Source organism: Sprattus sprattus (assembly GCF_963457725.1).
Source record: "Sprattus sprattus genome assembly, chromosome: 3".
NCBI classification, from domain to species: domain Eukaryota; kingdom Metazoa; phylum Chordata; class Actinopteri; order Clupeiformes; family Clupeidae; genus Sprattus; species Sprattus sprattus.
The window spans coordinates 41,333,722-41,359,466 of record NC_137922.1 but is presented as its reverse complement, the minus strand read 5'-3'; the positions used below and the strand labels follow the sequence as shown (position 1 = coordinate 41,359,466).

The 25,745-nt window shown below is 41.3% G+C and overlaps 2 protein-coding genes across 4 annotated transcripts in view; one reads left to right on the top strand and one right to left on the bottom strand.

Annotated features, from left to right (window-relative positions):
* Window positions 1-364: 364 nt before the first annotated feature.
* Window positions 365-10,686, bottom strand: l3mbtl2 (L3MBTL histone methyl-lysine binding protein 2; the record flags this gene model as incomplete). The annotated part of the gene is made up of 17 exons (XM_080835493.1): window positions 365-516; window positions 790-939; window positions 1,745-1,843; window positions 2,630-2,864; window positions 2,990-3,072; window positions 3,344-3,491; window positions 3,754-3,858; window positions 4,151-4,215; window positions 4,590-4,839; window positions 4,961-5,049; window positions 5,422-5,556; window positions 5,777-5,894; window positions 6,164-6,243; window positions 8,872-8,992; window positions 9,683-9,816; window positions 10,059-10,227; window positions 10,312-10,686. 17 exons carry the CDS (start codon window positions 10,684-10,686, stop codon window positions 365-367), a joined length of 2,508 nt encoding a protein of 835 aa, XP_080691619.1.
* Window positions 10,687-22,107: 11,421 nt separating this feature from the next.
* ep300a (EP300 lysine acetyltransferase a) overlaps window positions 22,108-25,745 on the top strand; it is a 31,510-nt gene continuing 27,872 nt past the window's right edge. For all 3 annotated transcript variants that reach the window (XR_013968586.1, XM_080835117.1, XM_080835116.1), the window contains exon 1: window positions 22,108-22,394. Coding sequence is in view for 2 of the 3 variants with exons in the window: in XM_080835117.1 (XP_080691243.1) it covers window positions 22,301-22,394 (94 nt within the window). In the remaining variant the exon portion in view is untranslated. The remainder of the gene's footprint in view (window positions 22,395-25,745) is intronic.

Here is a 25,745-nt window from a genome sequence, read left to right as displayed (position 1 = left end):
AAAAGTGATGTTACTGAGGTTTCAACAAAAATAACAATCCACAGTATTGCTGTATTACAACCGGGGGACTCTGACAGCTGTAATTTAAGAACACTGTGACCTGTCACTGACAGGTTTCCACAGCCTACAAACACAATAGGCAGGACTTATTTGAACAGTTGGAATGGGTGAATGTGAGCTCAGACAACCACTAGGTAAGGATGATGTCAATCATTTTGGTTTTGTTCTTCACAGTCTGCCCAAAAGTCACATAGTGGGCATCATCAAAACAAGCAATGCACATCTGCCTTGAAGTGCCTGAACAGAGGCATCACAGGGGAATGAGTTTTTTCATAGTCTTGAGTGCGTCAATATGCAGTTCTGGTCAATTAAGATCCGGCCTCTCTTCCTTTGTCACGCCTTCCTCCTGCTTGACAACCACTGGTGGTTCTAGGTTGTCTGTTTTGGTGCCTGATGGGTAAGAGCTGATGGGGGTCTCAGTATCCATCTCCTCCACTTTCACCTTCACGGCAATAACTGTTGCGGTATCAAAGGAAAAATCACTGACAAATACACACCTACGCAACGTGCAACCCAAGTGGTTGTACCAAGGCAAAATTCAGAGCTGTTAAAACTCTGGCAGAATTTTTAGAGCTAAAACTTTTATGTACTTTCAAACTTTCAAGTATTAATATTCTGAGAATGCTGTATCGAACAAGTAACGCGAACAAGTATACTGTAAAATATACATACTGTAAAACTGTATTTTACCAGTATATACTGTATATGAGTAAGTCGAATCACACATACTCTCCTCCTTTGGCTCCTCCTCTGGTTCGGTCTTCAGTTGCATGACCTGGTCGATGGCCACCTGACTGTCTGAGGAAGGCGCCTCGTCCTGCGTCTGGGGCTGTTTGGGCGGCGTGGTGGAGCTACTCTTCCTCTTCACCATTCTTTTCCCTGAAACAGGTGACAAAATATTAACATAGGAACTCCAACAACTGTCCATTTTGCATTTTACCACAGCTGGGCAAATTAATTTGGGAACGCATTTATCATGTGTATGCTTGACAATTGGATTTCAACATGCACATATGTAAGTGAACAGAGAAAAGACTCTACTGAGGGTGATTTAGAAGGGATAAAGTCGGAGTATAGTATGTTATAGTATAGAAAGTATAGTATGCTGAAGCACTGGCTCAAGACAAAAACAATCTCGATATTTATTCACACAGTTTTTATCCATAACGACTTACAGTACAGATGCACATTTTCATAGTATGTTTGCTTCCTGGGAATAAAACTACTGGATACCTGCTGATAAGTTTAATTAAAATGTTCAAAAAAGTGTAACTGATTAAATTAAATTAAATTGAAAATGTTAAAGATTATGTTCAAGATAAAAGGCATCGATTTTGAAGGGGTGGATGGAGGGATACATATATAAATAAAGATAGAGAAAGATAGACAGACAGACATATAGTTCAGACAGTCATGTAGTGTTAACTAAGTGACAATCAGACTGTACCGTCTGCACCTGAAGTCGTAAAGTCTGAAAGAGTCTTAATGCCTCAAACTTCTTTGCCTATTATACCGTGTGGATGTGATAGGATTTCAATTTACAAGCACAGTTTTCTTTGAAATATACAGAAATATAAATGACTGATTTCCAAGACAGATGAGAATGCTAAAATGATTACACATATGGAATATTAAGAACTGTTACCCAATCCCATCGATCTCAAGTAGGCTGATATGAACTCACATTTGATGCCGTCAGGCTGCCTATTGCTCAGCGCAGACTTACTCTTTTTTCCTGAGTACGGCCTGTTAGTCTTCTTGCGTTCTTGTCCCTGCAAGGGTTCTGCAAAGAGACCATACATACCCCCATGAATTTTCATTATCCATGACCAATGTCTGCAGATGCAGTTATTCAAATAACATCATCTACTGCCACATCCATCATCATTTTTCATTAATTTTACCCCTGTAACAATGCAATTACATAAATGGAAACTATAGCAACCGAAACAAATTGTTCCATTAATGCTTTAAAGACTAGACCCAAGGCTTGATAACAATAGTAGAGGCAGGTTTGGGTAAAATGCTATGGTTTTTAACATTTGGGTCACCAAAAATTATTTTGACTACCAATATTGAGGCTCACTCAGTTGCCCATGTGGCCAGTGGGCAAAATCCCTTAGAAAAAGTCTAAAAAAATTAAATAACGGTCTGAGGATGTGAGCGGTTTAACATATACCGGGGCAAGAAACACCCACAGCCAAATGTTTCACAAACTCACATGTTCTGTAACTCTTTTAAACAATTACACTTTAGGCTGTCTTCACAATGATAAGTTGTAGTTTACTCTTTTGGGCACAAGAATGCCAATGCTCTTATATCTCAAGGAAACATGCCTTGGTGCAGTAGGTGTGTGTGTTTAAAAGGACTACACGACAACATCATAATTGTTCCTGTTACTCTTACCATAACCCAACACAATGTGCACCTGATTAACTAACTGTTTAGCAGACATGACTGACAACATGATACATGATAGGTTCAAGCACCTGTAACAAGTGTACATTTACACAGGGGAAACCACATGAAATCCAGCTATATGATGCCACTGACTTCGTCCTCCGCATACCTTGACTGACAGGCGCCTGAAGCTGGTAGCCATGGAGCTTGCACCAGCCGACCGGGTAGATATCTGGAGACTCGCAGTCCGCCCACTGGTCAAACTCCGACTCCCAACCGTCGAAGTGCAGTAGCAACAGGCGGCCCACGCAGCGTTGCACTGTGGCCACGCACACCAGCCGCGGCTCCATCAGGTCCACAGCCTCCAGCTTCATGCCACGGATGAAGCCATGGCCCACCTCATCCTGAAAACAGATCGATACACATGCACATGAAACCCTGATTAACTCACACGCCTCTCCCGTTTCTGGCATTCAGAGAGATGCTGGAAAAACACAGTTTCTCACTGAGGAGTTTTCAAAGCACTCACAGTGTTGAAAAGCCTTTTGGGTGCAGCTACAGCACCCGATTCTTCCAGATATTTTACCCAACTGAAAGTTGCAAGTTGGTGACCTGTTGGACATCAGAAAATGATATAACAAATACCTAATAAAGACACTTCTTCTGATTTATAACATGTCTAGTCAGTTTATCACTGTTTCTTTTCTTTTCTTATATGAATACACACATCAACTTACAGGCTAATCTTCAAAAAATAAAGGAAAAACACACAATGAGTTAAAGACAATGATTTGTTACAACGTTTACTGTTGTTATGGACATTTTGCCCAGCTTAACCAAAGATTGCTTGACGTCATATGACAATGAGAGAGATTGGGTTTACCGGGAGGGAGGGTGAGGGGAATATCATTCTTATCACAGTATCCTGTGGGCAAGACAGCATGCGAGCTGGCATGGTAACAGAACCAATCGGAGCCATCTCCAATCTCAACACCATCAATGCCCACCATGATGTAGCCATCCAGAAGTACCTATACAACATGAAAAGAGCAGGATGAGAAATACACAGTTAATCGCAAACATTTTCAGGGTCCAAAGGAATTTGCTTTACAATATTGTGTTGAACTGCATAGGAACTACACTAAAACCATATCAGACTGGCTAGTATTTGATGCCAAAATGTGTATGCCAGACCTTTTGTACATGGATGACAAGGCAGAAATGAATCGTACTTCCTGGAAGCCAAATACCATGACAGCAAAACTATTTCTGACTGAAGGAGGGGTGAACAACCTTGCGCACAGTTGCTACACAGATGTTCCCAAGATTCAGTGGGTCAATGGCCTCCAGCTTCATCCCCTCCTCGAAAAACCCACCTTCCATGAACACCGTCCTGGACTGAGACACACACATCCACAGTCAGTATCATTTCAGGCGTATAACTAGTAATCAGTATCACAGTCATTATCATTTCAGTGGGATCACTAGTAATCAGCATCACAGTCAGCATTACAAAGTAATACACAAAGCCTTCTTTGATGGAGTATACAATCAATGGTATAATTCATGTGTTGTGTCAAAGATTAAAATATCACAAAACTTGCGGTTACACATGAACACATGAACCTGCGGTAACACATAAACACATGAATACCCATCCAGACACCCGCAGGAAAAAAATCTCTCTCACCTTCTTGAATAAGCTTGGGAAACTTTCAGAAAACTTGCATAGTGCTGGCGACTGCTCAGGGTATTCTATTAAAAACAAACGAAAAACAAGTCAAACAAAAGCACTGCGGATTTGAATGTTTACAATCTGGACAAACCATGTTAAACAAACCATTGATGAGGCACAGACTTCATGACTGCCACAGCTCACATCCATTATGAGTTTCAAATAACGACTATGACAACAGCTCTACTCATAGCTATTCCATCTCATTATAGTGCACCAATGGCACAAAGAACTCCATCCGAGGGCCAAACACCATCACACCTTGATTAAGGTCAAAAACTAATAAATACAAATAATATAATCACTTCTCAGGATAAAAATTTTAAAAAATAGACATGTATGACAATGCAGAAGCAGAACATCTGAACTGTTTTCACTCAACTCCTCTATTTACCTGCATCCTTGATGAGGTGGCCCACACTGTGGGACCAGCCTACCGGATGCACCAGAGGGCTGTATATGTGGCACCAGAAATCAGCGTACTCCTGGTCTTTGGCCACCTGGCCGCCCTCCACATACAGGAGCCGCAGTCGACCCCCTATCACCGTGTCCACCATCGCCAGCCTGGTCCGGCTCACCAGCGCCCTGTCCACCACCTCCACACGCATGCCTTGACGAAAGGGGCACCGCATCGCATCCGCCAACTGATCCAAGATCAGGGGAGGGGGATGTGGAGAAAAGGCAGACAGTTAAAAAAAAAAGACAATATGGAGCTTTGACCCTCTCAGTAAAAGCATTAATAGGAGGTTTACAGTTCAATCTCACCGTGATGTGAAAGTCCACAGGCAGTGTGTGGGCTCCCACCAGATTCTTCATCAAATAGGTCTTCCAGTCTTCCAGCTGCTGATGCATGGCTGTCGGGAGGGAGGGAGGAGTCAAAGCCACTCCAAACATTAGACCCTGGAACTGCACTGTCCTGGTTGTTACCAGCAGACTATGCCTCATTCATCATTTATTATTATTATTCAAACAGCATTCCCAAATAAATATTAGATTACAACTGGAATAGATATGTTGTGTTTTTAGCAACTATATTTTGTTTATGCAATCATAATACTGTTGTGAACAAATAGGGAAGAAAAGGAGAGCCGTGAACTAGTCCAGGCCGGATGTGATCAACAGAGATAGTGGGACAAAAGTCAGGCCAGTCTGAGACTTTTCTAAACAAGCGTGGACGCTGCTAACTGCTGTTTGGGGAATGCTGGCTTGTGTTGTCACTGACTCACTGAGTGGGGGCACCAGTAGCTTGCTGTTTACAGCGCACCAGCCGATGGGGTGGATGTCAGCACTGCCCAGATTCCACCAGAAATCATGGCTGCTGTCCTCTTCAAAGCCCTCAAAGCGAAGCTTAACATTATAACCTAGTCAGAAATACAAAAACACCAACACAACCAATTGGTCAAAAGCTTGTTTTTACTCTCAGTGCACGACACAACCATCAGATGTTTTTAACCACACAGCTGACTGGGAGAAATGCTTCAATGACAGACAAAACCAGACAAAAACACCTGAGAGGTCATGAGCGGTCTCACATCAAAAACAATCAGTGCCAATGGCCAGTGGGCATCATCACAGTCTTACCTGCTAGTTTAAGAACGGTGGCGATCCAATAGACCTTGCTGTGTAAAGTTGCCTTGTTATTGACTATCTCCACTTTGATGCCCTTTCTGATGTCGTCCCACTTGTCTGTGAGGGGAACCTGTTGACAACAGGAACCTGAAGTCAAGTTTTCATGTTTGAGCGTATTGACCAACACACCAAACAATCAGTCATTCAAAGAAAAGAAGAAAAACTCAAAAGCTTTAATTGACATCATCCACCCACGCCCACCACCAATAATCCACTATGTGAACCCAACAGAGTCTTCTGGGGGGCAAACCCAGATGGGAATACAAAAGGCCAGAACCAAACTTGATCATAGAACAAGACTAAAGAAACATCACTTAATGTGTAATGGAAGAGCCTTACGTGTCTGAAGGAGGACACTGGTGCTGCAGGACTGTTGTGTTTGTCCAGATAACCACCCCAATCAAAACTCCCTGTTGCTACTGTGGAGGGTGGAGAAGCAAAGATGTGTGTTAGGAACATGTTTTAAGACCCACAATAGTAATGATTATTAACAAGTATTAATTATTTGTTCTGTGCATCTGGAGTGTCTAGTTTCGGTTACTTTAATAATATTAACATTTTTCTAAACCCAAAAAAGTGCTAGAGTGCTTGAGCCAAAACTGATCATGGACAAGAAATAGCTGATCAAAACTCTCAGTTTCCAGAATTTTTCACACTTTATTCCAGCAATTACTGGAGGCATACATGCTTAATCCAGAAAAGGCAGTCAAGCCCACACACCATAGACTACACACACTATTTGGCATTGTTTTATCTCTCAGCTATGCTTAGAAGTTGGAGCCATGGACACACTTTGGCTTGTCTCAATCGTGTACTGTACAGCATCAGGAATCTACAGTAAAACCAGCGTCATTTACTTCTCTAGAATTTGATTTGGAGTCTGATTGAACTCTTCACAAACCCTGGTCACCTTCAAAAGAATTTGTGGAATTGAATGCGCTTCTTATCAAGGACCTTACAGCTTGCGAGAGTATACAGTGGGGAAAATAAGTATCCAGAAAAATGCATTTTATAACATTTATGACTTTATTTGCATTTGATGCAAAAAATAAGTATTTGAACCCCCAAAACTGACTGCCAAAATTGACTTAGTACTTGGTGGAATAACCCTTATTGGCAAGCACAGACGTCAGACGTTTCTTGTAGTTGGTCACCAGGTTTACAAACATCTCAGGAGGGATTTTGGTCCACTCCTCTTTCCAGATCCTCTCCAAATCTTTAAGGTTGTGTTTTCAATGGGAGGGAATGAGGGAATGAGGTTCAAGCCCAATATTCCACGTTACATGGCCCCATCCATAGTCCCCTTGATGCGGTGGAGTCGTCCTGTACCCTTGGCAGAGAAACAGCCCCAAAGCATAATGTTTCCACCTCCATGCTTGATGGTGGGTGTGATGTACTCTTGGGGTCATATTCAGCATCCCCCCCCTGTCAAACACAGCAAGTCGAGTTGATGCAAAAGAGCTTGATTTTGGTATCATCTGACCACATTCTGTCTCCCAATCCTCCCTAGAATCATTCAAGTGTGCAATGGTAAACTTCAGATGGCCCTGTACATGCGCTTCCTTGAGCAGGGGGACCTTGCGAGTGCTGCAGTACTTCAAAAAATTACGGCATGGTGTGTTGCCAATGGTTTTCTTGGTGACTCTGGTACCAGCTGCCTTGAGATCATTCACAAGCTCCCCCTGTGTAGTTCTGGGGTTATTCTGCACCTTTCGAATGATCACTCAGTGTGGACACATGCGTCCAATTTCCGATTTCAGTCCGATTTAAATTGGATATTGGACACATGTGACTCCCCAGAACTAGATTCATTGTGTCCAGCTTGAGTCCGACTGGACTCCGATGTAAACCCCTGGACACACGATTCGATTCCGCTGGGAATTGGACTGGGCGCGCATGTGTCTCTCGAAACTAGATTGAAATTGGACAACAACAACTTTTGCACGTGCTTGAGATCGTGCCCACAGACATATACATGCATCATATATGTCTATGATATGATAATCGCTGCTAGACGCTCAGTTCTTGTGCTCCCTCTCATTCACGTTGAAATACTGAAAGCGAAACTGAAACTTATAAACTGCAACGCAACTGTTTGGGACAGAATGCGCTAATTCAGTGAACAAATATTTTCATATTACTTTTTCACCAGTTGTTAGTCATGTAATCCTTTCATATCGATGTGAATCAATCAATACTAATACAAATTTAACTGTGGTGTGTTTTTGTTTCATTTCACAACGTATTTACTGTATAATCAAAGGTAGCAGATGTAAACATTCCGCATTTGATTTGAACTGACACGGCCAAGAACTAGTTGTGTCACTGCCATGTGCTTAGAGATAGAGCAGTTAACCCCCCATGGAGACCCCATGGAGAGAATTGAATGGGATCGAAGTGCTGCCATCATGTGCCCGCACTGACTGATTCCGCAAAAGGGGATATCTTGCATGGAGCCCCAGACCTAGAGCGGGTGACAGTTGTTTGGTGTTGCTTCCATTTATGAATAATCGCACCAATAGTTATCTGCTTCTCACCAAGCTGCTTGCCGGTGGTTTTGTAGCCCATTCCAGCCTTGTGCAGGTCTACAATCTTATCTCTGACGTCCTTGGACAGCTCTTTGGTCTTGCCCATGGTGGTGAGGTTGAAGTTGTGTATGATTCTTTGGACAGGTTTCTTTTATACAGGTCACCAGTTGAGATCAGGTATACCTTGTTAAACCTAATGAGGACTAATCTGTGTGCTTTTTGGGCACATAACTGGCCATTGGGAGCCAGAATTCTTGCTGTTTGCTTTGGGGTTCAAATACTTATTTTTTGCATCAAATGCAAATAAAGTCATAAATCTTATAAAATGCAGTTTTCTGGATTTTTTTGTTGATATTCTGTTTCTCACTGTTAAAATACACCTACCATTAAAATTCTAGATCACACATTTCTTTGCAAGTGGCCAAACTTGCGAAGTCGGCAGCGGTTCAAATACTTATTTTCCCCACTGTATGTACGTATGTGAGTGGGGTTAATGGCACAAGTGAAGAAAAAGGACACCTTTCTCACCATCTTCCCGAATAGCTGGAGTATCCTGTGGGGGTAACAGAGTTTGTGGGAGGTGGCCACCTGTAAAACCAGTCTTGTTCAGCACTGTAGCGTTCCTTGAGGGTGGCTTTCCCTGTACATGCACAAATAAACACACAGACAAATCCCCTCCATCATTGGCCAGTTTCTTAAAGAGCTCATCAGCGGCTTCGCGAGAAAGGCGACAAACACAACCCAGAATATCTCTCATGGATCGGCTCAGTTATTAAAAGTAGCCAACAAACCTTTGTCAAAAGGGAACAACCGTTACATCTGAAGACTTCAACAGTCAAATCAACAGCATTTTGATGGTGCACTTGAACACTTGAAGTGAAGGTCAAAGTTTTTCATGTACCGCAATAGATTTAACGCCACTGTGAACACTCCGTGCAGGTGGCATGTTCTGTGCTTAAGATTTAGCAAATGGCACATTTGGAATATTATCAAAAGCTGATCTATGTCTGGTGATAGTGCGTAGTTATGCGGTGCTTACCAATAAAAAAAACTGTGACGTGATAAGCCATCCTTTTGTGCTCCAAACCATGGACAAATCCAGGTTAATAACAATACAAGTGATTTTTACTTTGAAAACTTCCGATGGTTCACTGTCTAAAACTCAGTTGGATCACACCCACATTGGATAAACATTAATTTGCCAAAAACGGGATAAAGACAGAAAAGGGGGTTATAGAAGAAGGAAAAATAGAGAAGTACAAAAGGGAAAGAAAGATGAAAAGGTAGAGAGTGTGGTTATATATGACAAAGAGACATTTACACATTTTACCTGTAGCCGAGCCAGAATGGCGGCCTTTCTAGAGTTGGAAGAAAAGGACCGTGAGCAGGAGACACTGCAGAATCGCTTGGTACGGGAGTAGAAGTTGCCTTTGGTGCCAGTGACCCTGCACATCTCACAGACAGCTGAGGAAACGGATAGGTAGGGAGTGAGGAGGTAGTAGATGTGACAGGAAAATAGCAACAAAAGTGCTGTCAGTGTCTAGTGGAAGAATTAAAAACAAAAGCTGAGTAATTAAAATCTAACTGAAAAAAAAGGGGGATTTTACAAACTTCATCTTCCAAATTGTTAAAGGTCCACTGACACACAAGTCATTAGTGGTGCAGAAAATCTGGATGCTCTTTTAATTTTTTTCCCATCTTCTCACCTGGAAGATCTTTTTCTCTTTCATCAAATGGCTCCATCTCCTCCTCTCCCTCCATGGGTTCTTCTTCGTCGTTGTCGTCGTCGTCGTCGTCTGCCTCTTCTTCTTCCTCCTCCTCCGTCTCATCATAATCTGAACTCCCATAAACAGGAGCCAATTTAAGCGCCTCATCCTGTAAGAGAGGGAGATTAAACCATAACACATATTCCTTAATGTATTCTTTCATGAAACCAGTCTCTCTGCTGCTGTTACACACCGTGCCAGCGTCTCTTGGTTCTATGCAGAGACCTTGCCTCTTTCCTTTGGGGGTGCACACTGGGCAGCATGAACCATGGCCCCCACAGGCTCTACATGGGGGGCGGATGAAAACAGTCGGGACGGCCCCTTCCCTCAGCTTCAAGCCTTTGTTACCCATTGTCTTGTTGACGGCGTTGGATCTGGCTTCGAAGCACTCCTTACCAAAGTGCTCGTTGCACAGATGGGAAAATGGTTTAGCAAACCAGTTGCTGCGGGTCCTCTGGACCTGCTTCTGCCATTTGTTAAAGTCCTCAGGTTCTTTGGGGAAGCGGAAGAGCGTCACATTCTGATCGTAGGACTTCCCACAGCCATACGCACAACAGCGGTTTGGCATGTTCTCAGTCTAGTCTGATACTGGATGCTAGAGGGAGAAAAAAAATGTGTGTGCTAAGAATATTAAAGGTGGTAGCCTTTTCATAGTCTAAGAGGATGGTTCAGTATGGGAAATGAAATGCATGACTTTACAATGGAAGAAGGATAGTGAGCTTTAACTCAAAGCAATATAATGTTCATTTGATGGTGGTGAATTGATGTTATGGGGAAACACAATGCACCCCACCCCATACTTGAAATACTGTGTTTAGATTATGACTAGCTCTACTGAATAGCAAATACAACATGTCCTTGTGTTTCCTTAAAACAACAGTGTCTGCTACCTTGCTGCGTGCTTAGAAGAGTACATCACGTTTTTCTTTATTGATTTGCTTCGTGAAAAGACTTTTTAAAAAGACATTGGGATAAAAGAGACTGGTAGAGACGTTAGACGTTTCAGTAGTGCTCATTGCCATATTTCCATTTACAACCCACAACAGCTGCATTAGCTACTACAATGACTTCGTAGACTGCCACCCAACAGAAACATGGCCTTTACACGAGAGGACCAAGTCGTCCAACAGAAAGAGGCTGAACTGCCCTTACATGAGAAGCCCATGCACTCGAACAACCCCAACAGTCTTCTATAGTCTTTTTTTCTCAAGATAAAGACAATTCGTCCATGTTGGGCCATGTTTAGCCTTCGACATTTAAAAATGGCAAATCTTTACAAAAAATATAATGTTTTAACGACAAATAGAACAGGCTGGAAAAACATACAGAAAGACTCACCTGATGCTCCACTCGAAAATGTTCCAATTTCTTCTTCGACTGAATTGTTGATACAACAAGATCGTAACCTAAATGGCTCATCATCGCCACCCAGTGTTTACTGATCAGCTGTAGGCCCGCCACCATGATAATAACATGTTGTGGCCTTCTTTTTGCCAAATAGACTGTCTCCTGGCTAGCTGACATTAGTCAATTTCCTCAATTAAAACACATTACTACAGGCTAAAATCTAAATATTTCTCAGGCGACTAACGATAACTATTATATCTACAAGTTGTAACAAGACATCGCAATGGTCTACAGAGGTTCTATGGTGTAATGGTTAGCACTCTGGACTCTGAATCCAGCGATCCGAGTTCAAATCTCGGTAGAACCTAGCTTTTAAACTTGATATATCGTCACCGACTGGGCAACCTCATGCATGAGCACAAGTTCACAGCTTCTTCGCCGACCTGTAACACACATCAATGCCATATTGCGTCGTCTACGGTCACAGTAGGGATCTCCTACGCAGAAACAATCTATAGGGCAAGGGTACAAGAACACTACAACTGGACATTTGCACACATAACACCGACTCTAATCACAAATAGAAAGTTCACGCTGACATAAATACAAAATGGAGCACGAATACATTCAACACTCGAACATTAATCACAAAATAAACTTCAACAGAGAACCCACAGAATTATGGGAACTACAGACAATCAGGAAACGCAACCGGAACACACAACCCCACTTGCACGCTACAGCAGGTACAGTGCTGTGCAGTGAGTAAATCCAGGGTTGCTTTTGACATGAGATTCATGCCTGTGTGTCCTGTCTAACGCTGGCATGGGAAACATCATTAACTTTAATCTATCTCACGCAAAAAAAAATACACCTGTTTTGATCATTCGCCGATTCTCACAGCAAGTCAGCAACTCTGCAACATCACAGACACCTTAACCCTTCAGCAGGTACCATGGCCACATTTTCGAATTTTTAAGAATGAGTTCACAGAATATAACAAGGATCTTTTAAATCTTACATTGTTGATGGACACATTATTTGACTAGAATGTCTGCTGAAGGGTAAAAAAAAAAAAAAAAACATCTATTCCTTATTAGCACGCCCACCTCCACACACCAGAGGTTGAGAGTTCGAGTCTGATGGGGGACTGTGCTCATCCACACAACGCAGGTTACATTGGTGCCACGACCTGGAATTCAAGGAGGTTTAGTAGGAGGGTGAGTGTAACCAAAACCGAAATCGGTCAAGTATTGAATTAGAAAGCTTTACAATGGAATCATATTGAGCCAGCATGCATATTAGAGGGAACCACTTGTTTTAGCCACTGACAGGTTTGTAAATGTTATTAAAAGGGTTTGACATCATGGAAAGGATCCTTTCAGAGATACACCTGCATCTGTCTACCTCAAAAACTGTGAAGAAACTGTAGAAAAACACTGTTCATACAGTCAGTGTGTACCATCCTCTTCTTCTGGTCTATGACCCCACTCAGTGGCTGTAGTTGATTATGGAAGGGAGGCGCTCTCCTCTGAGTGCCCACTCCAGCATAGACATACTGTATGTCTTTGCACTTCAGCACCACACCATAGGCCATTGACTACAGGCGCAGAATGGGGTGCTATGTCAGTGACTGTTTTATTGTTCTTCACCGGCTTTTTATTTTTAACGTAGTAAATTTGTAATAAGAAGTAAGAATAATTTAAAAACCTGTGGTAAATTCATCCATGACAATACACTAAAGTACACTCGTACACCAAAGGCATTTTAGTTATACACAGGAAAATAAGTTAAATTCCTTCTGCTATTGGTTGGGGACCTCCCACAAGTACTCATACCCAACAACCTAGCCTATGTATTATGGCAACAGGGTGCAATACAACCATCATATCTATACTATACAATCAGTACAATATGCGTTGTCTGCAGCCCACTACTGCGAAGCACAACAAGAAGATTTCCCACCCAAAGCAGCTGGATAAAACATCCACCATTGGCCTTGCTTTGTCTGAGAAGCCGTTGTTTCTCGTCTAGACTCCTTCTCTTTCTCACGAACAAAGCTGGTTACCATCTGCCTCCTTCCTGACAATGTAGCCTTACCCCATGCTTTCCAACTGTCACCAGGCCCAAACCCTGCTCTTCCAGTCTGTACCTGCCCAATGATGTCCCTATGCAATAATATACCTTGACTGCTGTATCCTTAAACTGTGACAAAACCATTTCCAGGCTGGTCTTGGCACATGGCACAGACGGAAAACTGATCTGACAGCAATAGGCAAGCAAAATCAGGCTAACCACATGTGTGGCAAAAGCCCAAATTGCATGCCCCACAATTTCAGTTTACCAGGCAAGAAGGACTTTTCAATAGCAATGATAACCTTAACATTTAATTTTATAAGCTCTTCAGCCTGTCAGTCACTCAGCATGAAATTGTACCACCTGCCTAAACATTTCACTGGTTTCTCTACAATAGAAGCCATCACCTAACCATCAATCACCAGTTTTCCCTGATAAATTCACTCCTACATAAGCTAAGTTTCCTTGACCATTTCAGAATATTGTTCAATTGAGCTGACAGGAACATGGAGCAGATGTCGTCATGCCATCCATATTAGGTAAAATGGGAGGTATCCCATTGCTGTTCTGCCACCACTCACCATCCACAACCTATTTAGATGCCCCTATAATTAGAGAGCAGGTACAGTTGTAAGGTTTTGCTTCTTTTTTTTTTTTTTGGTGTTGTTGCAAAAAATCAGCATAAGTGACACAGTGATTTTAACATATGTATGCAACCTACATCTTTCGTTTCTATAGTATAGTCTTCAAGGGGGTTGTGCTCTTGTGTATGTGGGTGGGATAGCTCCCACCATGCCTTGCGAACGAGGAACTGGTTTTCGGTAATTCAGCGTTCTTGGAATAATGTGATTTTACCTTCTCTTTTGTGCCTGGTGTTATTGTGAGTAACTGTTGTCACGTCTTCCACGTTACATTGTTGTTTGATGCCTTAGTTTGGCTCTGTTTTATGTTAACGTATCTTCCAACCGTCAGTGTAAATGTTGTGTCAGAGTACAAGACCTGCCTCCTGTGTACTAGTTCTGTATTTATCCATGGGTCTGTAAATGTTGCTAAAGGAATCAATCAATGATTTGGGGTATAGGAGCAACAGTTGAACCTGAGATGTCTATGCTAGTCTGCATTCATCAGGACCATCTTGCAATACTCCCAACATGACTACTCTAAACACAACTGTCTTACATATTTTCAATTTACATTTAAGATCAATGAATACCTTGAGGGCAGTTGTAATGCTTTGGGGACAGACAGGTCCTGGACATTTGTAGCAGTGCCCTAGGACAATTGTAACATGCCATGCCAGTTTGAAGCGGTGAAGTTACATTTATGGCAACAGCCATGAATTATTCAATATAAAAACTTTTCAAAATGCCAGTGAGAATTTACAAACCAAGGGTATAACTTTTTCACAAAATTGGCTAGCTTATTTGACTTGCTAGCTACACTGGCTGATTGCTAGCTACACTGGCTGATTGCAACCAATTGTAATGCGTGTCATAATTGTCCCTAGCCGACCTCTCCCAATATTTGATGAAGCTTACTGGAATATCAGAATCAGAATCAGAATCAGCTTTTATTGGCCAAGTAAGTTTGCACAAACAAAGAATTTGTCTTGGTGCAGTGGCTCTCAGTGTGCTTACACATATTACACAAAATATACATCACAACACAAAACGATATAACAGTGCAGAACAATACAACAGTGCAAAACATGACAACAGTCCAAGAAGTCTAAAAAAGTATATACAAGGAGTATACAGCCGCGGAAAAAATTAAGAGACCACTTCAAAATTATCAGTTTCTCTGGTTTTACTATTTATTGGTATGTGTTAAAGTAAAATGTGCATTTTTGTTTTATTCTATAACCTACTGGCAACATTCCTACCAAATTTCAAATAAAAATATTGTCATTTAGATCATTTATTTGCAGAAAAATGACAATTGGTCAAAATAGCAAAAAAGATGCAGTGTCTTCAGATCTCGAATAATGCAAAGAAAACAAGCTCATATTCATTTTTAAACTACACAATACTAATGCTTTAACTTAGGAAGAGTTCAGAAATCAGTATTTGGTGGAATAACCTTGATTTAAAATCACAACTTTCATGTGTCTTGGCATGCTCTACACAAGTCTTTCACATTGCCGTTGGGTGACTTTATGCTACTCCTGGCGCAAGAATTCAAGCAGCTCGGCTTCTTTTCATGGCTTGTGACCATCCATCTTCCTCTTGATCACATTTCAGAGGTTTTTTATGGGATTCAGGTCTCGAAATTGGGCTGGCCATGACAGGGTCCTGATCTGGTGGTACTCCATCCACACCTTTACTGGCCTGGCTGTGTGGCATGGAGCATTGCCCTGCTGGAAAAAACACTTCTCAGAGTTGGGGAACATTGTCAGAGCAAAAGGAAGCAAGTTTTTCTTCCAGGACAACGTTGTACTTTGCCTGGCTGAGGTTTGTAAAAGACCATAAAGATTGAACCAAAGCGGACTGGAGGGTCTTCTAGTTTGTCTTCTCTGATGAGTCCAATTTCACAGTAGGTGCAAGACTCTGTGGCTTGTAGGCCTCTCCAGGTCTCCGTCTAACCATCAGACGACCATGTGTTGGGCAAAGCTGAAAATTGGACTCATCAGAGAAGACGAACTAGAAGACCCTCCAGTCCGCTTTGGTTCAATCCTTATGGTCTTTTACAAACCTCAGCCAGGCAAAGTACAACGTTGTCCCGGAAGAAAAACTTGCTTCCTTTTGCTCTGACAATGTTCCCCAACTCTGAGAAGTGTTTTTTCCAGCAGGGCAATGCTCCATGCCACACAGCCAGGCCAGTAAAGGTGTGGATGCAGTACCACCAGATCAGGATCCTGTCATGGCCAGCCCAATTTCGAGACCTGAATCCCATAAAAAAACCTCTGAATTGTGATCAAGAGGAAGATGGATGGTCACAAGCCATGAAAAGAAGCCGAGCTGCTTGAATTCTTGCGCCAGGAGTAGCATAAAGTCACCCAACGGCAATGTGAAAGACTGGTGGAGAGCATGCCAAGACACATGAAAGGTGTGTTTTTAAATCAAGTTTATTCCACCAAATATTGATTTCTGAACTCTTCCTAAGTTAAAGCATTAGTATTGTGTAGTTTAAAAATGAATATGAGCTTGTTTTCTTTGCATTATTCGAGATCTGAAGACACTGCATCTTTTTTGCTATTTTGACCAATTGTCATTTTTCTGCAAATAAATGATCTAAATGACAATATTTTTATTTGAAATTTGGTAGGAATGTTGCCAGTAGGTTATAGAATAAAACAAAAATGTACATTTTACTTTAACACATACCAATAAATAGTAAAACCAGAGAAACTGATAATTTTGAAGTGGTCTCTTAATTTTTTCCACGGCTGTATATACAATATTGCAAAGTGGCGAGTCCAGGAAGAGCAGGAATAAATAAATGCTATGCAGTATGAGTATGACAGTTATACAGTAGGGTGAATTTTTGTTTTTTTAAGGTATGGTTTTATTAGTTGTGGTACCATCCTCAAATTCATTTTGATAGCATATATTCTTGTGAAGGACAGATAAACACCTGTGTCTTTCCAACTAGCCACCCAGGATATGCACTATGTAGTACTGTGTTCCGGGCTGGAACACCCTGCAAAAATGGAAGAAACTCTTGTTGAGGCATATCTTGAGGTGTATCTGTTGTTTTCTCTGGTAGTGGCATATGCCTAACCCATCATGAGTATGGAGGGGGGTAGGTGTGGGACGCCAGACACCACTGAGGTGTCATGGGCCTAGTTCATTGAAACACTAATGAAGGAAGGTGCCTGCTTTAAAACCCAAATGAAATGCTCTCAAAGGCAGCTGTGCTGTTGTTGTATCGTGCTGCCTTGGTTGGGCGGTCATGTTGTTGTGTTAAGCAGTAGTGGGCTACAGACAACGCATGTTGTACTGTGAAAAGCAGCCTTGTACAACGCAGCCAGTTGTATGTTGTTGTATCCTATGGTTGGGCATTTGTTATATTGGTTAGGTTAGGTTGTTGCGTACTTGCATGTGACAGTGAGAGGACTGACCGCTGTTGGAAGTCCTAATCCAATAGTACAAGGAATTTAACATATTTTTATGTGGATGACTAAAATTCTTTGTCTTTTGTTAAGCTTGACCAAATGATTGGTATTTACATCATTATTATTATATCAAGTATCATTATAGACATGTGACAAGAGACGTATAGATATCTCAAAAGCTTTAATTTCAACATTTAATTTCAATGTTTTGGCTTTAATGACCAGTATGACTTATATAGTAGAAAGGAGAACATGAAAGAAATTGAAGATATTTTGCAACAAATCCTTCACAGAGCTGCCCTAACTTGGGCAGAACGAGAAGTGAGGTCCCAGTGCACAACAGTGCAGGAGGATAATAATAACATCAGGAACAGATGCCTTACAGGTCCTCAGCTGGCAGCTTTGTTTAATAGTACCTAGAGTACACCAGTCTTATCTTCATCAGTGAAGAGTAATTCTGGCTGAGTTTTCAAAGAGAAAGCCATATCTCAGACAGGCAAATGAAAACATGGAGACAAGAAGACTGATACTGGGTGGAAGATCTTATGGACAGAGGAAAGTTGAGGTGGTTAGATCACAGAGAAGACATTGCGAGGCACAAAACAAGTGAGAAGATGCTGGAGGAGTACTTGACAACATCTGTCAAGTGTGGTTGAGGAAATGTGGTAGACTGGGGGTCTTTGATGCTGGTATAAAAAATAACCTTTAAAGCAGCAATACAGAGTTCTGTTCCAAAACTAGTAAGCTTACTACCTAAAAAGCATACAAAAAGCTTTTCTGCCATTTGCAGGGTGTTCCAGCCCGGTACACAGAACTACATACGGCATATCCTGGAAGGCTTATGTAAAGACACAAGTGTTTGTATAGGGTTAGGGTTAGGGTATCAGCATATCCTGGATGACTTTTGGAAAGACACAAGTGTTTATCTGTCCTTCACATGACCATATACTATCAAAATTAATTTGAGGATGGTACCAAAACGAGTTGCCTACAAAACCATACCTCGAAAAGGGTCAAATTGTTGCATAGTGTTACTTTAACACAGAAGGCTATAACTCCATTTGCATTGCTATACGATACATCGGCTGAAAAAATACCACTGACACCCCTTTATCAAAACTTTCACTTTATTAGAACTAACTGTAATTCTGTATCGGTTTAGACTAGACATGTATAACACGATTCATATAACTTAATTGTGGGAAAAGGCTTAGATGGACAAGGTATTCATCAACACCAAAGACAGCATATTCACTGTACAGGCAACCGATGTAACACTGCCTTATATCTATTATCCTCCTGTTACCCACAAATAAACTGAGGGCCATGTTATTCGTAGGGAAATTTCTGACTGAACAAGATATACTCATGCATAAGAAATGTTATGTAATGTTTATGTTAATCAGAGTAATAAAGAAGGTAAATCATAATGCGTTATTCATGATTAAGAATAATTTGTTAGGACTAAAGACAATTATATGAGGACAATTATTTGATTTAAGATCTTTTTTTGCAGTAAAATTTTACATTTGTAATGTAATATTGACTATGACCACCTGACACTGTAGTGGAATGTAGAATCCCACAACCATTCGCAGAAGGCCAGCGGAATAGGAATGCCTTTGCAAAGTAGGTAAAGATGTGAAGAATCCACTCCTCCTTGTCAAGAGGCTTCAGTCTGTGTAGATACGTCTCTGACTGATTGAATAAAGCATACCATGTGAAAGCTATTCTCTAATAGATTTCACCTGTGAAATCCACTTGATACAAGACCACGTCCATAAAACTGTTTCTATTTTTGAAAGTCGGAAGTGTGCACTTTGAAACTGAGAATTTTTTTTTTATAATTCTACTTGCTACATTCAGGAATCAAACATTGGAAACAGGAAAGTTGGACTAGCATTGCTGCACCTAGTGTAACCTGACCGGACCTGCTTCATGCTAACTAACAGGACGACCATGTCCAACAATCAGGTGATTATTTACTCTGGACACACACTTAAAGTACAGTGTTTTACTTAGTCCACTAAATATAAATACATATAGTCAGCTTATGAGAGGGCCTTTTTGTGCATGGAAAGCTGACAGAGTCTGGGTGATGTAGTGGGCTGTGAAAAAAATGGCTGACCATGAGGGGAAGGTCAAATATCTTGTCAATGAATTCATCCTACAGTACAACCTATAGTATTTTTTTGATATACATCCAAGGGACGAGCTGGAAGAACATGGTTTAGAGTAGGGATCCAGTGACACTCAATACAGAAAGCCTTTCAAGCCCTTTCAATCTACACAACTGTTCAGTTGCAGAAAGTAAGTGCGATCGCCACTACGCAAGGGTCAGGGATGAAAACTCATCCTTTGCCATCACTGTCTGCAACTTCACATTTAACACTACATCTGTGAGGGAGGGACCTCAATTCAGCGTAATTCAATTCAGATTACACAACTGGTGTCACTAACATGTTTAGAAATCAAACCTCCTCAATGTCCTTGAGATTATAGTCTGCGACCATCTGCAACTAGTTATTGTTCAATACACAACTAGCCTTTACCCTCATGGGAGCATGCTAAGGTCCCCCCCGCCCCAACAGCGTGTGACTAGCACTTTTCTGTCATCTACTGAAAAGTCGGGAAGTCTGAAAGGGCCTTTAGTAAGTGCTATAGAACAATAGTCAATGCACCAATGTGGATACTCTGATGCAAAAAATGGGTTGGGGGCATTTCACTGCTGTGTTAGGCTTTCGACACTTCTGTATCCTTCATAAAACATAACACACAATATTACAGAAACTACATACAAGGTTATCTTCAGAAAATGATTTGGTTTGATTCATCAAAGAAACTGCTAAAAGAAAGATGTATACTTATTAAATCAGTACAAACTCAAACCAAAATAGTCACCTACTTTTGAAATATTTATTTTGAAACTCCCATTTCCAATGTTATATAATTCAAATTAAGTCAGCACCAGTCTATGTACATTATAACTTCTAGCCACCAGTCTATGTAGGCCTAACTGCAGTCCTGTAGTCCCTCCTGCACACCTATGGCCTTATGTTATACAACCAAAACTTTATTCAACTTGTGGAAATGAAACCCAGCATTATGATAATCTTCATACATGCAATCTCCTTAATTTGCTCCTGCTTCGGCTATATGGCTCCTTACTGTATTTAGCTTTGGATAAAAGCATCCAATAAATAAATAAATGCAAAACGTTGGGACAAAAGTTGAGACACGAAGAGTGTATATACATTTTGCCTAAGATTCTGATAGTAGCAGAATTTGTGAGTATGAAGGAAAGGCAAGGTACCATTTACTTATAGGCCTACCCATGTTGCCCAGATTTTAGGAACACTTCACGCACCTTCCAGAGGTGCTTTTGCTTTTGTCTTTAATTTAGTGGTTACTGTGGGATTATATTGAATGGGAACAGCACTCACCTAATTACTCAATGCACGTTTGGCGCACAGCATTTATACAGCGTCTCATCAGCATATCTTCAGAATTGTTCAGAACAGCTTTGTACAAATCAACTTAACTGAGATGTATAATCACTATGGTTCTACTGCAAGATCAAGATGTTTTCTGAATCTGGGAGGCAACCTTTTTTTTGAGAATATGACATTCAATCAAAAGAATAGACCCTTTGTAGCCAATAATGCAGTCTCGTTGGGATAAGCCTATAGAAGGATGAGTAAAAGCAAAATTATAGATGTATCAACTGTTGGCCTAATTTTGACAGAATAAGAAGGTAGACATGTGAAATATTGCCCTAATTTTGCTCTTGGAAGAATTGTATTAGTTTTCAAAGTGTTGCTTGCATTATAATATGAGTTTATTTATTGATAGGCCTAATGTGACATTTAATGTGCAATCCAGTTACACAGGCCTGGTTTACTGGTGCTTCAAAGGATGAACAGCACAATCATTAGTTTGGATGAAGGTTAAGTAAAACAAATATAGAATACACTTTTTTGGACTGTTTGGTACAAAGCTACGATGACACAGTGACACTGCACGTGTGTTTTATTATTTGGCTAATAATCCAAATGACAATCATATGTTGAGACAGGGAAGCCTAAATCTGCATTTTAATTCCAATTGAGGTGGGCGCAAAAAAATAGCCAAAATGCACCATAAACCAATAAATAAAAAACGATTGGGCCTATGAGGAAACTGTTAAATAAGTTTGGATTAAAGATAATTAGAAATAGTTTACAGAGGTAAGGGGATATTCTGTTGGCTTTCAACGTCTTTTCGGATACTGTTATACCAACACACACGGCGTAATAAGGATCCCCAAATAATCCTTAACTTCCTTTCGAACAGTGGTTAAAAAGGCAAATAACACACAACACAGCATATTCTTTGGGACAATTTCCTTACATGAAAACTGTTTACGAGTTGGTCGAAAGCCGCTACGTGTGGCTCTCTCTCGCCGACTCCCCCTCCCTCCTCCGCCGCTTGCAGAAATTTATAAAGAACAAAAAATCCGACTGGGGAGGGGGGTTGATACGCCGAAGCTGAAATCGAGAGGCGAACCCAGGAAAGAGGAGTATTTTGTACACGGGACTTTCCCCCCCTTCGTCCCCAAAAAGGAGGGGGAAAAGTCAAATTTTAAGAAGATAAACGAAAAACAACCTTCGAAAAGAGGCGAAGGCGATTATCTCTGTGGATATATATTTTTTAATTCGTAAAAAATATGGCCGAGAACGTTCTGGACTCTGGCCCGCCTTCAGCCAAGAGGCCTAAACTATCCTCTCCGGCACTTTCTGTCTCCGCCAGCGATGGAAACGGTAAACATAATACTTATTTTCCCTAATGTGATCTCGTATATTTTAATCAATTCGTATTTAATAATCAATGCTTCTTAAAATATTTATTTGAAGGAATGACGAGTGATTGTTTCTATTTTGTCGTAGCAAGCTAGCTAGCTAGCTACCAAGCTTGCTAGCTTATATGTGGGACTTAAACAGGACTAGCTTACGCTAGCTTGACACAGTAGACCAGCTAGCTTACTAGCCAGCGCTTTGGTCCCTAGCTCTTTAATGCTGTTAGCTTGTTAGCCAGATGAGCCAGTTTGTGTTATCTCTTTGCCTATTAGTAGAGGTTAAGCTGCTACATTTATTGCATTACTTCCATGATTGTTTTGAATGCTCCCTGAGTAGTCACTGCCAGTTATCCACTCTTCGTGTCTTGGAGAATTGTCAATTTTCAAGGCAGAGCTTTCGCTCTTCAAAATTGTTTTCTTAATGCTAGTCAACGTTAGTTTATGAAAGACGCTTGCTGAGTAATTTGCAAGTTGCTTCTGAAGTTCAATTTCAAGCCACTGTAGATAATATTTTCTCACCTGACCATAAAATCATTACAACTGACTCCAACTAGCTGACTGAGTGTTGTCTCAAATCTTTGAGAACAGCACAGGCGAATTTGGTAATGACACTTTGTCCGTCAATCAGCAATGCATAGACTTAGCTTAGGTGCTATTTAACCTAGCTAGAATGGCTACACCGCTTCGACAACATGAGCGACAAAAAGCCTATTGGCTAGGTTAGCCTTTGGCATTCGACGCTAATTAGCAAACTAGTTAGCCAACTAGCAAGCCAATCATCTCGGAAACTTTGTTCGACTTTGCTAATCAGTGTAATTTCTTCACTCATCACTGTTTACTGGAGAAATGTACAAGCTCGTCGTGATCGGATAGGGTTTTCTAAGTTGGCAAGCATTATGGGTTACTGTTAGCTCTACAGTCCAAACGAGCCGCTAGCTAATAACAGATTGATGTGTCGCAGGCCCATGCAACTCTTAGCAGTGCACCCAGCCATTGTTAGTTCGCTGGCTAGTAGATGGCTTCAAGCTAACTGAGCTTGATAATCGCAGCTTGCAAACACGACAAACTTCAACTTGTTACCCTGTTAATATGCCACCCTAAAGCAAACTTCATCAGTGGTCATCCGAAGTCCTTAGAGTGGAGTGGATTGTGGTATATAAGGCCACTTGTGAGAACGAAAAAGTGCGTGAAGTTCGTTTCAGAAATCACCAGTCATGTGCGGTCATTTTTTCTTTGCATCTTGATTTCTATTGTTCACTTTCAATCGACTAGGACGGAGTTCCCTTCCGATTTTTGCACTTGAAATGAGAGATCCTTGCATAGTGTCACAAAATTACAGGAAAGTTAAGTTGTGATTGTATTGAATGGGATGTGGACTTTGCTGTATAAAAGTGTTTCAGATAGTGGGTATCTCATAAGTTAACTTTAGTCCCCGATGATTCAATTGACAAAATAAAGTGCATAATGATTAATTTACAAGTTATGAACAAATAATGTTAATGTCTTAAGTGTGTAAAAGTAGTCTTGCATGCTTATGACACCCTCGTCTTTTATTGTAAACACTCATGTTCATCTGTGTTTCGCATAGCCCTAGCCATTGCTTCACCATGCCAGACCACTGTGATTCTTTTCTCCGTGTCCATGGCAGATGTTCGTTTTTTTTTTTTTGACCGATTATGCATAATTTAACGCTGTTTGGATCGTTAATTCCTGTTCACATGTTGTGATCGACAATATATTTGTTGGAATAATAATCCAACTGGGATGTCCACACCATCGTATTAGCCAAATTCATTCCATGCCATGGAACTGCCCCGTTATGGCTTTCGCTCTCCTAAGTTATGAAGTTGAGCCTTTCATCCTATTGTTTCCTCGTAGTTCTAAAAGCAGGGGACACGGGTTGTGATCCGAAATGGCTGACAGTCCCATTTGTCAGCAAGACGTTTGAAGTGATGTATGCATTTTGGCTCATATTGGTCTGGCTGTGTTGATGGTGTGTGGGTGTATGTGCGTGCGTGTATGTGTGTGTTATTTTGCACTCAGATGCTGTCATTAATACATCAGATAACAGCTCTCCACACACTCAGATAATGGCAATTTGCAGTGGTTATGATATTTAAATGGCCCCAAAAAGGCAGTGCCATGATAAAATTCTTAAGAAGCAAAAGCAAGTAGATTGTTGAGCTCCTACCTATATTGCAGAAGAACGCTCGTCATGTGCATGAATCGGCTCTAGGCACGCTTGTGTTGCCATCTCATGCTGTGGACTGATTCAGTGTGGATGGAGGGAGAAGTGGTAGAGCGGTTTATAACGCAAGCAATCCTGGCATGCTTCCCTGCCTGTGGGACTCTGTGTGATTTGTGTGCAGTTCAGGTGTATTGCAACGCATCGTTGAAAGATCCCAATAACTCTGTATGCGCATGGGTGTGTGAATTTGGGTTTCATCATGAGCAGGTTCCTTGAGAGCTGCTTGAGGGCTTTTAAAGGTGGGGAAGTGTTTGGCAGGCATAGGGGAAAGTCATGGATTATTTTGGATATTGTCACATTCTTGATTTTTTTTATTTTTTTATTTCTTTTTTCTGCATGTGTGCTTTTTATAAACTTTGGCAAGTGATTGAATGACCACTGTTTGTGCAGTACCATCATTTAACAGCCACATGTATCATTACTATTCTGACTTGATTGACAAAAAAAAAATCCCACCCGCTGCTGTCAGCACTCAAACAGCAAAGCATGTAATTGTCAGGTTGGTGGTCTTGCTTGCTTGTTTATGTCCTGATATGTCGGGGAAATATGATAATTGTTTACTCTAGAAATCTCTCTTACTCTTAAGGTCTGCCCCTTAAGTAAGCAGTTGAAGCGTGTACTTGTGTGTGCATGTGCGTGCGTGGGCGTACGTGTGTGAGCGTAAGTGTTGTTTGCTCTGAGCAGGGCGCCAGTGTTTACCTCCCTACGGCTCAGTGCCACGACCTTACAACATCCACTCAGCCTCTGGCACCCAGTCAAACCACGGATGGCCCAGGGGACTGCCACCCCACACTGGCCCTGCTCTGTGTGTCGGCTCTGCCCGGGGACACCCAATGGCGGAAGTGTCTCTCCTGCTTGTTACTTGCAAAACGTCCGATGAGCCTTGGGCATCACACCGAGGCGGCCATGAAGAGATTTGGTTATTTTGTTGTCTTGTCTGTGGAACGGCAAAAGACTTAGAGTGCATGTTAGAATAACCATAATTTTTTTTTGTATTATATTTGATTGATTTATTTATTTCTGTCACTTTCATTTACAAGGCAAAAGTTCATTTTTATAACAAAACTC